The 18,844-nt window shown below is 34.8% G+C and overlaps 1 protein-coding gene across 1 annotated transcript in view; it reads left to right on the top strand.

The window, feature by feature from the left end:
• Positions 1-18,844, top strand: part of LOC141338412 (poly(rC)-binding protein 4-like) — a 405,056-nt gene that overhangs the window by 63,967 nt on the left and 322,245 nt on the right. Inside the window, exons 2-3 of the mRNA XM_073843951.1 lie at positions 7,630-7,809; positions 13,637-13,660. Coding sequence (XP_073700052.1) covers positions 7,702-7,809; positions 13,637-13,660 — 132 coding nt within the window. The 5' untranslated portion in view covers positions 7,630-7,701. The remainder of the gene's footprint in view (positions 1-7,629; positions 7,810-13,636; positions 13,661-18,844) is intronic.

Raw genomic sequence — 18,844 nt, 5'->3', positions numbered from 1 at the left:
TATATATATATATATATATATATATATTTAGGTAATTCATATTTAGGATAGATGACAGACGTTTAAGAGTATTATTAAATAGAGTATTAAACATTAAAATATGTTAAAAATCTAATAAATAAATATATTAAATAAAACTACATTCAGTCATGATGTTTTGATGCCGTTCTTATTGATTGAATCTTGTTCCATGTGTGAAATCTGCAAAACACTTTTGAGATTAGATATTTAGCACAATTGTTCATGATAAGCAGACTTTCAGATATCAGATTTTGTGGTTATCTGATTTATTTGTGTCTAATTTTCTTTTTTTTTCTCTCGGATAATTCAGATATGGTTCATCTTTGCAACACAAATTAAGATATTGCTGATGAAATCCAAAAACAACTACCACATTCAAGGCCCAGAAAGGTAGTAAAGACATCGATAAAATAGTCCATGTGCTACAAGAATACTATTTGTGCACAAGAAAAACAAAAATAACGACTTTATTCTACAATTTCTTCTCTTTCGTGTCAGTCTTCGATACTATGAGCATTACTATGATATTATGTGGTAGTCTCATTTAATCAATGACTGCATTTGGATGAACAAGAATATTCTAATAATAATCAGAATTTGTTCATATTCTGATTATGCAAGCATCATGTAAATGCATCCGCTTGATCACTGTAACCAGATTAAGACAATATTCTGGTTTCTATAATCTTGTTTGTTTATATTCTGATTATTCACTTGATCACTATAACCAGATTAAGCCAATATTCTGGTTTCTATAATCTGAATAACACAGATGGCATATTCTTGTTTTATTTAGAATTTTAGGTGCAAACACCTTATTCAGAAAATTCATCATAAAAGATTAGTATATAAAGCTGTGCATGTCCAAATGAAATGTGAATGTGAATGGCATTTTACTTCCTAGAACTGGACTGTTGCATTCAATAGCAAAAAGTTGTTTGTTGTTAGAAGAAACCTTGACTACAAGTGGGCTTTTTCCAGGAAAGAAAAATACAATAAACTAGAGGATATGGCCGCTTTTAAAAACTGCACAATGCAGAATTAAATAATGCCCGAGTGTTCATCAAGGCCTGTCTGGGGCACCCCTTCCATTCTCGCTTTGGTGGTTTCCTGTAACAGCTCTTGTATTCACGGAACGCGCCATTATGAATGTTGACGGGGTGAAGAAGGGAGGGCTGCGGGACAAGCGTGCAGTGAACCGACACATTAGCGTGTGCGGCCTTGACTGGCAGGGTTTGTATTTGAGCTGCGTGTCAAACACGGAAGAAGAGAGATAGCGAAAGAGAGAAACAGACCAATGCAAATAGCAGCGCTCTGCCGTGACCTCGAACGCCTGCCTGCATACAGATGCTTTGAATGAATCCTGAGTTTTTGTTCATATTCAAACACTCCCAGCGTGAGGGCAGGTGCACCTTAATGTCAGTGCCAGAGCGTGTATCGATCTCAAGCTGTGCTCTGAAATGCACTCAAATCTGGTACATTTGGGATACTAGCTCACAACATGTGGTCAATATCCAATGTTATATTTATGTAAGGACACATGAGGCAATCTGTTTCTGATGTTTAGACAAGATTACTGTACCATGATAATGCTTTTGATGGTAATACTATGAGCAGTACTACGATAGTCTCATATAATTAATGACTCCATTTACATGAACAAAAATATTCTGATTTTCCTAATATTCTGATTGTACAAGCATCAAGTAAATGCATTTGCTTGATTGCTATTCATCTTATTTTGGCCATTTGTAAATTTGTACCTGGCTTCTGGTGTGTCTTACCATATTATTTCAACGTATTATCTTCATTATGATTAAATATATAATTAATTATTGCATTTGCATGAACAAGAATATTCTGATATCAATCAGAATTTGTCCATATTCTGATTATGCACGCATCCACCTTATTTTTTCAATAAGAGCGGCGGTGCGGCCATTTGTAAATTTGTGTCTGCCTTCCAGTGTCAACAGCTTGTTTTTCTGCTTTATATTGTAAACTGGTCTGTCTTACCATATTATTTTAATGTATTACCTTAATTATGAACACAGTGGTTTGTAGTCCAAACAGTTTTATTGTTTGCCGCGCTTGTTATCCTTCTTGTTATTTCCATATAGCAGCTAATGAACAGAGAGTCTTGCACATTCACGGAAAATAGCTTACTTCCACACTGAAAAATAATGTGGATAACCAGATTAAGCCAATATTCCAGTTTCTATAATCTAAATCTTATTCTAGTTTTAATCAGAATTTTTGGTCTAGTTTTACTCAGAATATCCATCATAAGATATTGCTAGATCACACAACATGTGGTCAATATCCCATGTTACATTTATGTAAGGACACATGAGGCAAGGTTTATGATGTTTAGACATGCTTAATGTACCATAATAATCTTTCCATGCTTAATGTACCATGATAATCTTTGTCTTTAATTGTAATACTATGAGCTGTACTATGATTTTTACATGGTAGTCTCATATAAGCAATGACTGCATATACATGAATATGCATACATGAATATGGAATATGCATATTCTGATATTAATCAGGATTTAGTTATATTCTGATTCTGCAAGTGTCATGTAAATGCATTTACTTGATCGCTAAGTCTTGCACATTGACCGAAAATGGCTTACTCCCGCACTGAAAAAATACGTTTTGTGCACAAAAACAAAAAGATTTTATTCAATAATTTCCAAAAACCAGATTAAGGGAATATTCCGATTTCTATAATCTGAATAACACAGTTGACATATTCTCGTTTTAATTACAATTTTGGGCCATGCAAACACTATACATAGCAAACACTTGAGATAATGAAGAAATGCATATATAGAGGAGATTATGGAGAAGATTTGTTGTTTTACTAACGTTTTAAGATGCGGAAAAGGTCCATTGTAGTGATTTGTGAAGCACTGCTCACACAGAAATGACTTTCAAACCAAGCAGCTTTCTGTTTGTCAACATGGCTTGTGAAATATTTTGCAAAAAATTCATGATCACATGGATTTGTAATGAAATGGCTTCATTTCACCCACGAAAATTTGCAAAACAATGGAAAATGTAACCACACCTTTAGAAAGATTATTAAGAAATGACCTACATTTTGCAATGTATCACACCCTTTTGGATTATTATTAAGAAGATAAATGAGAATTGTCTGTTATCATTTAAAGGGCTATTCATCTCAAAACAATGGTATATGTTTTTCGACATTTGGACATTTTGTGTTTCAGCCTTTTGATTTTCAAAAAACGACTTTTTGAACTCCTTCTAGATAGTTTATCCAATCTTAACCGAATTTCACACAGATCATAACCGCTTAACACATCGTATAATATTTTGGCATGATGCCAAACTTGATATGAGGCCATATTTCTGCAACACTGACCACTCCAGATAAATTTTGTGGTAGCACCAAATATTAGTCAAAGGTGATAAGCAATAATGTCACATTACAAATGATTTGTGTTTGGGTTTTCAACCGTCAGTAAGCGTGTTTAATTATTATTTTTTGTAACTGGTCTGATTAGTCCATTTTCTTGTACAGAATTATTCCACTTGCTGTGAAGCAACAAATTCTTTTTCAGAATAAAGGCTTAGCCAGAATACAGAACTCAAATGAAAGCTGTGCATGTAAACATGATCACTGTGGTGCTCTATTGTAATTGACTGTGGCCAGTCTTGTTAATCCATATTTTCACACACTACTGGGCGGCGAAGCATCGTTTAGCACTGCTAATTAGATGCGCCATTGTATTCCACATAAAGAAAAGAGAGATTTACAGGTGATTTGCATTAATTAGATGAGAGATTATGTTCAAACAGAGACTTTGCTACCGGTTCTTAGATATACAGGTGTAAGCAGGTTCATAATAGGAAATGTTCTTGGATAAACATCCTCGGAGGTCTAGAAACAACATTCTTGGTTTGATTTCAGGGTTAGATCTGTGGTATAGTGGCTCCGAATGACTTTTATGTAAATTCATTATTGAATAGGTTTAGATTGAATAGACTTTTTTTTTTTTTCAAACAAGGACAAGCAGTTTTTTAATACCTACTGACATACTTTGCATACTTTCTTGGTTGAATGAAAACTTTGGATTTGTTAGAAACATTTGTATTTCTTCACTCACTTAACTTGCCTATTTTAGTTCATGGCTCATTTAGGCCTAGACATAGTTATAAACCTCTCGACTGAGGTTGTTTTAGGCCTGGTGGGAACACAGACCATTTGAAACCTGGCATTCATTACCATAATCAGGCTTGAAAAATGTACTATGGACATATATTGATGACATGTTAACAATTTCATTTTGGCATTTTGTAATTTGGCCACATTTGGATACACAGGGCGCCTACACTCTTAAAAATAAAGGTGCTTTAAAAGGTTCTTCACAGTGATGCCATAGAAGAACCATTTTTGGTTCTACAAAGAACCATCCAGTCAAAGGTTCTTTAAAGAACCATCTCTTTCATACTTTTTGAATCTGAAGAACCTTTTTTCACCACAAAGCCTATGTCTAGGCTCATTTAGGTCTAGACATAGTTATAAACCCCTCGACTGAGGTTGTTTTAGGCCTGGTGGGAACACAGACCATTTGAAACCGGGCATTCATTACCATGATCAGGCTTGAAAAATGTACTATGGACATATATTGATGACATGTTAACAATTTCAATTTGGCATTTTGTAATTTGGGCACATCTGGATACACAGGGCGCCTACACTCTTAAAAATAAAGGTGCTTTAAAAGGTTCTTCACAGTGATGCCATAGAAGAACCATTTTTGGTTCCACAAAGAACCATCCAGTCAAAGGTTCTTTAAAGAATCATCTCTTTCGTACCTTTTTGAATCTAAAGAACCTTTTTTTGTCACAAAGAAGTTCTTCAGATTCTTCAGATAAAGGTTCTTTATGGAACCATTTAGACAAAAAAAATATTATTCTATGGCATTGTGAAGAACCTTTATTTTTAAGAGTGTAGTTTAATGTTATTTTAGAGTTTTAAGGTGTTTCTTAGAGAGGAATGTTGTTACCAAGACCAACAGAAGATTCGGAAACACATTCAACTTGGCAAAATCCCGTCGACCACAGGTGCGAACCAGTGGGCACCATCATCTCGCTCTCGTTCCTCTCGCTGTCTCTTCTTCTAATTGGTTGGTGGATCGCCTTGAGGGACGAGAAAAAAAATCGAGACAGGCACAAGTAGAGATCGCTTTGCACTAATGACATGCATACACCACCACCACCCGTGGACATGACTATCCAAATGACACACTGCCAAACTCCTACACAGCCAGCAGACGGCCTCACCAACGCTTTTTGGATTTCTGACCTAGTTTTTTCCAAACCCCAACCGACTGATGTGCCGCCCCTTTGAAATCTTGGCTGTCTTCCGATGTTATCTGAAAACACACACCCACACCTGTAATTCAGCGGCCGCGGCAAACGCGGCTTTAATTAACCTGTCGGCAGATTTTCAGAAACCGCTACGTGGGTGAATCCGGGTGGTGTTACGACGAGCAGATGTTGGAGAGTTTGATTCTAGGAATCATCAACCGCTCAAGTGAATTCGTCATTAGGATGCTGTGATGCCGCAGTTTTAGCACCCGTGACGTCTGATGTAGCAGTTCCTCAGAGAGCCCAGAGCTTATTTCATTCACCCTGAAGCTTCAACAACACTCGCCAATCAAGTTTTAAATTATAACGCTGACAGGCTAATTTTAGGGACGTTTAGAAGCTGACAGAAATTTTGGAGTGTTAAGTAGGCTTGATTCCGGTCCCTCGGGAGATGGTTACAAATTAAATATTTTGCAATGCTTTTTCTGTCCTTCTCAAGATTAAGTCTATACCCAAACTCTGTTTTTATACCTGTGAGACTTGCTCTGATTATTTGTAGACACTACATGGAGTCAATATAAGAGATACACAATAACAGAAAAGAAAAATCTAGCTGTGCCTGTGCCTTGAATTTATGCCACCATGCAATTTACTCAAAGTGGTTTTGTAGTTTGCTTTAGTTTGAAGATTCAGATGAAAATTTGACTGTTTCTATCATCATTTTCACTGAAGTTTCAATGTGGGATTTTACATATTTAAAGAAAAAATGAATACAAAATTTGTTTTTGTAAAAAAAAAAAAAATAATAAAATGTATGTGGGTCAAAGAAAGTTTTTATTATGTATTTTTATGGTATGTATAGATATTGCGCTTTACCTTTTATTTTTGATTTTCAGTTTTAGTATTTTTATGTGCTTTCTCTCTTTTTTTAAGTGAGTTTTATTCGTTTTTATATCAGTACTTTTTATTTTTTAAAAATAAATGAAAATGAGAAATTGTGCTTAACTGAAAGAGATTTACATTGAAGCACTAAAATGACTAAAAATTAAATAAAAACTAATAAAGCTTATATAAATATTTAAAACAAATAGGCTCATCAAATCACTATAACCAAAAATAATAACTTAAAATACAACTTGTATTTTGAACTTAAAATTATTCTAGTTAGTAACATATACTTTATTTTTATTTATTCATTTTTCAGTCTCTTTTATTTATTTGTTTCAGGTATTTTTTTATAGCAATTTTATGTGCTTTTCTCATTTGTATACAATTTTGTTTGAAATATTTCTATAAAGCTGTGATTTGAGTTTATTTGTTTTAGTAAGTTTAGTACTTAAAACAACTTATTTCAGTTAGTTTCCAATACCATATTTGAATACCATTCCAATATAATAATAGTCTATAATATCATTATTTTATTGTTATATTTTATTATGTTGTTTGGACCACATTAATGAAATCTGAAATTAATAAAACAATAAATAAAATTTGCAATCTTTCCTCCAAAAATCAGCTCTCTCGCTGCTGTGTGCATGAGTTTGTGCGATTCAGAGATTGTAGAATGCAAATAAATTACAAAAAACTGCTTCAGATTTGCTATCCTACATATTTACTACTGCTCTTTACAGCAGTCTACATTAAAAAAAGCCATCAGATGGCCTCAACAAAGCATGTTTTTTTATTTTATTTTATATTTTTAGGTACATGGTGCACAAAAACCTGCAATTTCCTCTATCAAAAAGAGAGAAAAAAAATTGCGAACTCAGCTCACTCCAATTCTGGGCCGTCACCAAAACCGCGGCACATGCAGTGGGAGTAATTTCAGCAAGCACTTCCACTCGTCCTCTCCTGCTTTGTAAGACTGGCTAAATTAGTGATACTGGCTTTGGTGGCACTGTAACAGAAGCCCTCATTGTCATCGTTCAGCTGCTGAGCCATTGTTGCATTCGCGTGTCTAGGCTGTCCTCACTTAGCTGAACACTTTGCGCGTAAGAGCAGATGGTGTGGCTATTACATATCATCTTATTTACCGCTGTGAGACATGCGGACTCCCGTCAAGGCAAACAGAAACGACCACATGTTTGAATCTAGGCTGAGGACATTTCCCAATCCCTCCCATGTGTCCCAGTCTCGCACTGTTCAGTCGCAACAAAGGCAATAAATATGGACCTAGTTGGCGTTTCTGCAACATTTTGAAAGTATAATTTCGATCCAGTGTTAAAATACTGATGTATGTTTCTTGTGTTGTCATTCCAGAGTGGTGAGTGGAAGGAGAGAGTCCTGCCTCCCCCCCTCCCTGCCCATTCCATCATCCGTAGAGCATCTTTCATGCGTCTCCCTGGGCCCGAATCCCACGTCAGGATGAACTGTGAGCAGGATTTTGGAGATGGAGGCATGAACGTCACTCTAACTCTCCGGCTGCTCATGCACGGCAAGGTAAATGCTCACACTTACAGCACAAATGCTTAGTGTTTTCAATTCAATATGACCCAGAGAGTAGCAGCTCTATGTTTCTTATAAAAATATAGTCAGGCTAAAGCTGGATGATTAAGTTTAAAGGAATAGTTCCCCAAAAATTTTAAATTCTGTCATTAATTACTTGCCCTCATGTTGTTTCAAACCTGTAAGATCTTTGTTTATCTTCAGAACACAAATTAGGATACTTTTGATGAAATTTGAGAGCATTTTGTCCTTGCATAGACAGCAATGTAAAATGGACACGTTCAATGCCAAAAAAAAAGGTAGCATTGTTAAAATAGTCAGTATGCCATAGTGGTTCAATCGTAATGAACCACTATGAGAATATTTCTGTGTGCAAAGAAAACAAAAATAACAACTTAATTCAACAATTTCTTCTATTCTGTACCCGTCTTTGACAATTTGTAACTATTGTAAGTTTTGGTGAATTGGTGGCTTATTTAACCCTTTAAGACCTGAAGGCATTATATTTTTAGGTAAAAAAAAACATAAATTTGGACGTTGAAAATCTAAGAAAAAAATGTGTGCTTAAGGGAAAATTGACACAGCTGTCTTATTTGACATTAAATATCTCGGTAGGGGATGGCCATGTTTTGGCCATGTTCTCCATAATGTTAGCTATATCTGTTTAAAATTTTGTGGTGATAGCATGAAGTATCCAAAAGTTACACCATTTTTGAACACCCTGAAGGCATTTTAAAAACTGTTGTTTTCTGAGTGACATGACTCACAACTCCAAAACCGTAGCAAGGAGAGTCAAAAGGTAGGTATCGTTTGATAGAAATCTTTCTAAACTTTTAGGGAACAAAACTTTTTTTAAATTTGGACATTATCATGCTGAGAAATACGCGATCAAATTTATGAAAAAGTTGCTTAAAGAAAATGGTACATATGTCTTATTTGACAATCAATATCTCTTTAAAGAAATAAGGTAGTGGGAAAATATTTTTGGTTGACGTTCTCCATCATATTAGCTGTATTTGTTTAAAATTTTGTGGTGATAGCATAAAGTGTTTAAAAGTTACACCATTTTGGAACAAAGGAATCCTTTTTGTTTAGCCCTTGACACCCTGAAGGTATTTTAAAAACTGTTGTTTTCTGAGCGACACACACAAACTAAAGACCCATAACTCCAAAACCGTAGCAAGGAGAGTCAAAAGGTAGGTATCGTTTGATAGAAATCTTTTTAAACTTTTAAGGAACAAAACTTTTTTTAAATTTGGACATTATCATGCTGAGAAATAGGTGATAAAATTTAAGAAAAAATTGTGTGCTCAAAGAAAATGTTACATATCTGTCTTATTTGACGACCAATATCTCAGGAAAGAAATAAGGTAGGAGAAAAAAAAATGGTGATGTTCTCCATCATGTAAGCTGTATTTGTTTAAAATTTTGGGGTGATAGCATAAAGTATCCAAAAGTTACAGCATTTAGGATCATACAAGTCATTTTTGTTTAGCCCATGACACCATGAAGGCATTTTAAAAACTGTTGTTCTTTCTTATTTGATATCCAATATCTCAGGAAAAGAATAAGGTAGGAGAACACTTCTTTTTTGGTGATGTTCCCTAACATATGGGCTGTGAGTAATTTAAATTTAGTGGTGATATCATGAGGTAATCAAAAGTTACATCATTTAAAACCATGGTAGTCTTTTCTTAGCCCTAAATAGTAGTTTTCAGAGTGACATACACAAAAATAATGACCCATAACTCCAAAACTGTAGCATGGAGAGTCAAAAGGTAGGTATCGTTTGATAGAAATCTTTCTTCATTTTTAAGAAACAAAACTTGTCTACATTTGGACATTATCATGCTGAAAAATAGGTGATCAAATTTAAGAAAATAAATGTGTGTGCTCAAAGGAAATTTTTCATATCTTTCTTATTTGATATCCAATATCTCAGGAAAGGAATAAGATAGGAGAACACTTCTTTTTTGGTGATGTTCCCTAACTTATGGGCTGTAATTTCTTAAAATTTTGTGATGATATCATGAAGTAATCAAAAGTTACATCATTAGGAACCAAGATAGCCTTTTCTTAGCCCTAAATAGTTGTTTTCTGAGTGACATACACAAAATAATGACCCATAACTCCAAAACCGTAGCATGGAGAGTCAAAAGGTAGGTATCGTTTGATAGAAATATTTCTTTATTTTTAAAGAACAAAACATTTTTACATTTGGACATTGTCATGCTGATACATCGGTGATCAAATTTAAGAAAGAAAAAAAGTGTGCTCAAAAGACATTTTTGATATCTTTCTAATTTGATATGCAATATCTCAGGCAAGAAATAAGGTAGGAGAAAAATTCTTTTTGGCAATATTTTCTAACATATGGGCTGTAAGTTAGTAAAATTTTGTGGTGATATCATGAAGTAATCAAAAGTTACAGCATTTGAACAAGGTAGCCTTTCTCTTAGCCCTAAATAGTTGTTTTCTGAGTGTCATACACAAAATAATGACCCATAACTCCAAAACCATAGCAAGGAGAGTCAAAAGGTAGGTATCGTTTGATAGAAATATTTCTTTATTTTTAAGGAACGAAACTTGTTTACATTTGGACATTTTCATGCTGAGAAATAGATGATCAAATCAATAAAGTAAATTGTGTGCTCAAAGGAAATTTTTCATATCTTTCTTATTTGATATCCAATATCTCAGGCAAGGAATAAGATAGGAGAACACTTCTTTTTGGTGATATTCCCTAACTTATGGGCTGTAATTTCTTAAAATTTTGTGGTGATATAATGAAGTAATCAAAAGTTATATTAGGAACCAAGGTAGCCTTTTCTTAGCCCTAAATAGTTATTTTCTGAGTGACATACACAAAATAATGACCCATAACTCCAAAACCGTAGCACGGAGAGTCAAAAGGTAGGGATCATTTAATAGAAATCTTTCTGTATTTTTAAGGAACAAAACATTTTTACATTTGGACATTGTCATGCTGAGACATCGGTGATCAAATTTACGAAAAACAAATAATAAAAAAATTGTGTGCTCAAAAGACATTTTTGATATCTTTCTAAAAAAAAATACTGAAAATTCTTTTTGGCAATATTTTCTAACATATGGGCTCTAAGTTAGTAAAATTTTGTGGTGATATTATGAAGTAATCAAAAGTTACAGCATTTGAAACCAAGGTAGCCTTTCTCTTAGCCCTAAATAGTTGTTTTCTGAGTGTCATACACAAAAAATAATGACTCATAACTCCAAAACCATAGCAAGGAGAGTCAAAAGGTAGGTATCGTTTGATAGAAATATTTCTTTATTTTTAAGGAACGAAACTTGTTTACATTTGGACATTTTCATGCTGAGAAATAGATGATCAAATCAATATAAATAAATTGTGTGCTCAAAGGAAATCTTTCATATCTTTCTTATTTGATATCCAATATCTCAGGCAAGGAATAAGGTAAAAGAACACTTCTTTTTTGGTGATATTCCCTAACATATGGGGTGTAAGTAATTAAATTTTTTTGGTGATATCATGAAGTAATCAAAAGTTACACCATTTGAAACCAAGGTAGCCTTTTTCTTAGTTGTTTTCAGAGTAACATTATTAGAAGTGAAACCTCACTCAAGTTTAGTCAAACCCCCAAACAATGCTTGTTTTATTCTACTCAGTGAGACCTTTTTGCATATGGCATATGACACTTGACTATCTGAGCTGTATGATGTTTCTGACATATTACAGAACATAGTACAAAAAACATATTTTAGTTGTGTTAAAAAGCCACGTTTCTAAGCTTTAAAATGATGTCTATTTTGTTATTGTGCTACTCAATTGGTTTCAGTTTCTATTGGCTCTTAAACAGAGACAGGTAAAAGCAACGGGGTAAATTAATTTGTTTGATCTCATTCGTACATTTTCATACAATTTTGTGTTAACAGATTATACGAAAGTGCACCAATTAAAATCATACTAACTGACAGTTTAGAGGGTGGACTTTCATGCTTGTGTGCTTTTCTAAAAATCAAACATTTCTGTACGAATCACACTATGAATTTTGATGAGATGTTTTGACTCTGGCTAGAGTGCAAGAAAAAGTCTGAAGGATGATGTCAGGTACCACTTATTACCCTGTGACAACATGTACAAAAGTTTCTTAAAATTTTTCAGCAAGGGTGTGTGTTTGAGTTGCCAAAAGTGAAAGGCATCACTTAAGTCTTCAATGATCTCCGTGTTTATCCTCATTGATAGATCGAATCGCAATCTGTTGATGGAGAATTTAGGTAAATTGGCACATAAATCATATAAATGTGTTGGTTTATTAACGGTTCATTAAGTTTTCATTGGTTTTTCATGACTGTTTTTAATGACTCATTCCTTTTTAGTGATATGCAAATGAGAAATATCAAAGAGTTCTAGGCTTGTGGGTGGAAATCTGTCACTGGCAGCTGGCTGACAGTTGAACGAACATGTTGACACTGTAATGACATGGCAGTGAAATCCACAACCATTTGTTTACTAAGAACTTTAGAGAATTCAAGCTGATTCAAAACATTTAGAAGACTTAAAAAGTCATTGGAGAATTGTTGGAAATCAACGTGTTAATCAAATTAAAGATATTTAATCAATCCATCAATATATATAAACTTGGTAATACACAGGGATATTTACATAAGAAGAGACATCCTATTTTAGGTCTACATCAAATTAAATTCACAAACGAAATTTTATATACATCGAAAGCATATTAAATGCAAGTAAAGTGTCTAATTTTTCAATAACTTAAGATAAATGTATGTAAAAATTAAACATCATATGTATTCTGACTGCTGTACTTGTACGTATTAAAATATCTAAATTAATAATAAGAGATCATACTACATTTCATTGTATTTTAAATTATTAAACACTTCCTGCTGACAAATTGGTAAACCCAGTGGTTTGAAGATTGTTGAAGATTGTTTTGAAGATAGTCTTTTCATAGTCTTTTAATGTCATCTAATGATTCTTGTTCTAAATGTGGCTGACAAGATGATTTGTTATATGAACTATTGTTACCCTGAATGACATTTTAGCGGGTGTCTTCTGTAAATCAAAGGAAAAATGTATGACAGTCATTATTTTTGCTCATAAATAAACGGGACACATTCTAATGTATGAGAAAAACAACAGTATTAAACTTAGTTTTGATGCTTAAACAAATAGACTAAATATAAGTAAATAAAATACATTATTTATTTTTTTTTAATGGGAACTTGGGAACTTAAGTGAAAATTCTGATGAAAACATCATCGGTTAAACCACTAATGTCACATGGACTATTTTATTAAAGTCCTTACTACTTTTCTAGGCCTTAAACTTGGTAGCGCCATTGATGTCTATGCAGGGTTTCATCAGAAATATCTTAATTTGTGTTCTGAAGATGAACAAAGGCCTTATGGGTTTGAAAAGACATGAGGGTGAGTAATTAATGACAGAAGTTTCATTTTGGGTGAACTATCCCTTAAGAGTGTATAGCAACTTTTGCAATTGAATCAAATCCCAACGGATAAAGCCAAGTTTAGTTCTAAAATATTGTACTTTTTGGTCACATAAATCAAATGGGTTATGAACACCATTTTGTGTTGGCTTTAAACCCAAGATGGGACATTTAAAAGGTACTGAGTGCTTCCGGAGACTGTAGGGCCCTGAGCTAATATGGTTCCACGTGATCCCTGAGTGCCCAGATACTCCAGACCCAGCCTACCTCATCAAAAGCCACAGACGGATGAGCGGGGAGTGAGCTCGGTAATCAATAAGCTGACATTTGCTTTGTTTCTCTTTTCACAGGAGGTCGGCAGCATCATAGGCAAGGTGAGCGTATCTCTTTGTTCCTGTTGTCCCTGCTGTTGACTTATTAGATTTGGTGGATGCATCTTGAGAATTTTGTCACCATTGGGTTTGTTTTTTCCTCTGTATTAGATTGTTCTCGCAATCTTTCTCGCAGACCTTTAGGTTACAATCCAAAAGCCCAGATTAGAAACCTTCAGAATGCATCACTATAAGACTTGATGTTTCCTAGCAAATGGCTTGTTAAGCGCGACGAGTCGTGCATCGTATGTATTAATGATCTGGATATATTACGTTGTTCAATTCTACAGCTAGCTGTGTTTATCCCTAGAGCGAGTGCAATTGTCTAAACATGGCACAATCTCTTGGTGAGGCCTGATGTAGATGTCACAATGATTAGTAAACACTGTGTCAGCTACTGATGAGATGATTTTTGTGGGATTTTCTTTCCCGCTTCGGCCAACTCCAGGTCCTGGAGCGACAAAACACATACACTCATAACACAATACACACAGTTGTTGGCATTTCTTTGGCTCCAAATAAATCTCTTGTGACACAAAGCTCTCTTCAGAACTGGCCTGCTAATAGGTCTCTGGGCCTTTGCCAGAGTTTGGCCTCAGGACAAGAGCCAGACGGACGGATACAGACCACTCTGAGCTCCACGGGGGTCTCCATTGCTGCAAATACGGCTTCTTGAAAGCACAGTTCACTCTTTTGTTTTGCACAGAAAGAACTGAAAAATAAATGAAGAATGTTGCAGTGTCCTACAAGTCAATCTTCAGAAGAAAACCAGATTAAAACATCAAGTCGATTACAAACCTGGCTGCACTTTCTGTAGAAGGTATCTAATCAACCACTAAAAACCAAGCCTAGATGCAACAAGTAGTGCCGAAACATAATCGAATCAAATTTGTGAACAATTTTCCTATGTAAACTTGATTTAATGCTGATTAAGACATCCAAACGACAAATTAAGAACAAATGAAAACAAAGCATAGCAGCAAACATAATAAATGCAAGAATGTGAACGCAAAGGTTCCTTGATACGCAAACTCGATTTATACTGTGTTCTGGTTAAAACTTCCAAACAACAAATCAAGAACAAGTTTAGCTGCACTTCCTGTTGCAATGTCATCGACCAATTAAAACAAAGCATAGCTCCAACAAGTACTGCCGAAACATAATCTGCGCAAGTATGTGAACGCAAATGTTCCTTACTACTCAAACTTGATTTCAAATTGTGCTCTGGTTAAAACACACAAACAACAAATCAAGAACAAGAACACTTCCTGTTGCAGGGATCTCGTTGGCCAATAAAAACAAAGCAAAGCGACAACAAGTAGTACCGAAACACTCAATGCACGTATGCGAACGCAAATATTCCTTGCTACGCAAACTTGATTTCATTTTGTGTTGTCAAAACTTCCTAACAGCAAATCAAGAACAATTTTAACTGCACTTCCTGTTACAGGCATCTCATTGGCCAATAAAAACAGCATAGCTGCAACAAGTATTGCCTAAACACTCAAGTATGCAAATGCAAATGTTCCTTGTTACGCAAACTCAATATCATATTTTGTTTGGCTTAAACTTCCAAACAACAAATCAAGAACAGCAAGTTTAGTTGCACTTCCTGATGCAATCTCATCATTTCTTACTACGCAAACTTGATTTCATATTGTGTTCTAGTTAAAACTTCAAGATCTAGTTAAAAAAAAAGCAAGAACAAACTTAGCGACACTTCTTGTTGCAGGAATTCTGTATTTGAATGCAATTGTTGCTTGCTACGCAAACTTGATTTTATAATGTGTTCTGACACTTTTGGGAAGTCTGCGAAACAAAAAATTGAGCTTGCGTAGCTCAACGCGTACATTTCATATGTTGCCACAAGGGGCACTATACAGTGCCTTGCAAAAGTATTCATACCCCTTCATTTTTTCACATTTTGTTTTGTTGCAGCATTATGTTAAACTGCTTTAAATTACTTTTTTCCACATCCATCTACATCTCATACACCACAATGACAAAGCACAAAACAGGTTTGTAACAACTTTGAAAATTTATTAAAAATAAAAAAAACTGAAAAGATCCCGTTGCATAAGTATTCATACCCTTTTCTGGGACACTCAAAATTTAGCTCAGGAGCATTCATATTACTTCTGTTCAGAACAAAACAAGAGTTTACAGAGAATTGGGCATTTTAGCTAGCTAAGTGAATGTTGATAACTCTATCGCCCCCTTGAGTACTGGGGTTATGTACACTTTTAGTTTGTTGGCCAGGCATTCATGTCTGCATTGAAATACTTGTGTTGAGTGTGTTTCTGGCTGTGCTTCCCAGTACTGGCACTATTTCTAAATCAAAGTGTAACATTGGCGTATCAAAAAGAAAAAGTTAAAAAGCCTTTATCTGTTTGATGCATTAATTTATGCCACAGTTGGACTTTTCGTGGAGCTAATCTGAATATTCCATTCTCTCACCAAGGACTGAAATTATATGCAGCTGTCCCAAGGCTTTCGGGTGACATTTCTGGAATGATGATCATGTAATGCTCAATCACGTTCCAGTCTAAGATCAGCTAAATTATGTTTTTGACATCCCCTGTTGTCTTCTTTTTCCCTCTCTTGTTTCTTCTATGAAGCATAGTAAATAAATTAAGGCCTTTGGTGTATAACTCCCCACTGTGAAATCAATAAACCAAGGCTTGGTTTCGCAGACGTAGATTAGACACAGTCCTAAACTAAATCTGTGCTGTTACTGGTGGTTCTCCATCACAAATCTCCACTGGAGATGTTTGTGGGGGAGGGCTGCCTAGAGTCGATTACTATTCGTGATGTGTCTTCAGGAGAAAAGAAATGAAGGTGAATTGCAAATTATAAGCAGTAAGAGCTCAGCCACAGTGGACAACGTTTAATTTGATGTGAATGAAAATGAGGCCTCAGAATTGACAGAAGTACAGACGCTCAATGGGCCTCATTCATAAAATAATGAGAAAAATGAATCCATAAAACATCTTTATTCACAAAATATTATTGCGTAAATTTTTGCTGTGACTCGAAAATGTGTGTGTATATATATATATATATATATATATATATATATATATATATATACATGGGCGACATTAGGGGGGGGCAAGGGGGGGCAGTTGCCCCCCCTGTGGTGAGTCATGGAATCCTCGACAGCCCCGCTGCAACTGCTTTAGCCAAGCTTAGGCTCGGTTGTACTTGGGAACTACTATATAACCCTCAAACGAAAGCAAAGCAATTGAAGATCTGGCAAACTATCCAACGTGTTTTTGCGTTAGCGTTGAGCAATGTAGCCAATCACAGACATATCTGTTGTTTCCGAACAGTCTTGTCAGAATTCACTCACTGCTGAAAGCGCCTGATCGGTTTTTATTAAGTGCCGTTTTGTGCGCTCGTGAATCATCTTGAGTGTAGACGCGATGTAAATAAAATATTAATTGTGTAGTTTAGAGAGCTTTATTAATTATAACGGAATTTTGTTAGATCTCTATGAAATTTTAGTGATAATAAGGGGAGCGTGCTTTGCACTTTCCAGGCTATAATCCATTTAGAATTTGTATGAAACTTTCGTTTTTCGGCACATGTAAGCTGATGTGTTTTGGGAGTGACATTTGCATATTTACGCTGGGTTTATTCTCGAAATAACGGTGAAGCAATAGACGGGATAAAAATATATTTTCCCCTTCTCCCAAAACAACTTACTGTTTCAGCTATAAAATAGTTCAGTTTTGTATGTAATGGCAAAATGTTTATATTTAGTTTCGTTTTTTATTTAGCTAATTTAGAAAAACGCTTGGAGCATTTTTTATTCGTTAAATATATATATATATATTTACCGAACAGCGCCCAGCGGAAGACTGGTCATAGTCTGTTTGATCAGTTTGCCTTCTCAAATCATCACAATTGCCTAAAATGAAATCTATAGATATAAAACAGTTCAAGTATAAAACAATGGTAGTTTAAACGTTACAAATAAATGTGCGCTATATGCGCATCGTTTGTGCAGAAAGTGGAAGCTAAAACTTGCAGGACATCGAGGCACCAGCGCAATCAATTGCATTTTTTTCATTGGAAGCAATTTAAAATTATCCGTCATTTTTGCTCACAAAGTACGAGTAATACATCGAAAAAAACGTTACAGCATTTTTATAAAACAAGGAAAACAAAAATTATGTGCTTTCTGCCGTCTGGTTCTTGAACAGAGTGCTTAACAAAATGAAGCGAAATGCATGCCTCACAGACATAATAAATACATTTATAGAAAGCTTTAAATTATTACTTAATGAAATAAAACAAATCAAAAGCACAAACTCTTTCATGTAATCCGTAAAGATGAATTTCTCTCTAAAGGCGCGTCCAAAAAGGAGATTGCGAGTCAGGATCTTTGCGACACTGACTCAGAATACACAAATTAATTAATAAATAATTCATTTATGTCCTTACTCTTTCCTCGACACATTCATTGTTATTTATTTTTGCCGGTGCTTGGGGCGAGTTTTAGCCTATTGTGTGCGCTTGAACGTGGATTCATCAGCGCTAAAGCACACTAAACGGTGTCTGAGTCGGTCTCAAAAGTGAAAGCGAAAGTGAAGTTTCGTGTTGTTTCCACCAGCGCGGCATTTTTTTTCTTCACCATAATTGATGGATGTCTAAATTATGAAAATAAGGAGAAGCCTAAAACAGGCCCGATGCCGGCCCGGGTCTGAACTATGACGTGAAAATTGGCCCGAAGCCGTAGCCCTGGGGTGTAAAAAAAGTCAGGGCCCATCGCCCGGGCTGAAGTGCAGCGCTTTAATTGACTGCTTTGATGTGCTGCAATACCCTAGGGCACTGTTTTAATGCTTACATCTGATTTTTTTTTCTTGCCCCCCCTGACTCAAGAGTCAAATGTCGCCCATGTATATATATATATATATATATATATATATATATATATATATATATATATATATATATATATATATATATATATATATATATATATAAAATTTATTTTATTTTTTTTAATGAATGGTATGCACAAAAACAATTTATTTATTTTTTATTTGTTGTAGTCTTTCTCTTTCTTTATTTCTTTTTTTCTTTTTTTGTGTTCAAATATTTCTAAAATTCTGAATTTATTGACCAGAAGTTTAAAAAAAAAAAAAAGATTTTAACAGTTGAAATGCCATTATTGGTTGT

This window comes from Garra rufa, chromosome 7 (assembly GCF_049309525.1).
Source record: "Garra rufa chromosome 7, GarRuf1.0, whole genome shotgun sequence".
Lineage (NCBI taxonomy): Eukaryota > Metazoa > Chordata > Actinopteri > Cypriniformes > Cyprinidae > Garra > Garra rufa.
The sequence above is the reverse complement of the archived record's forward strand: the minus strand, read 5'-3'. Positions and strand labels throughout refer to the sequence as shown.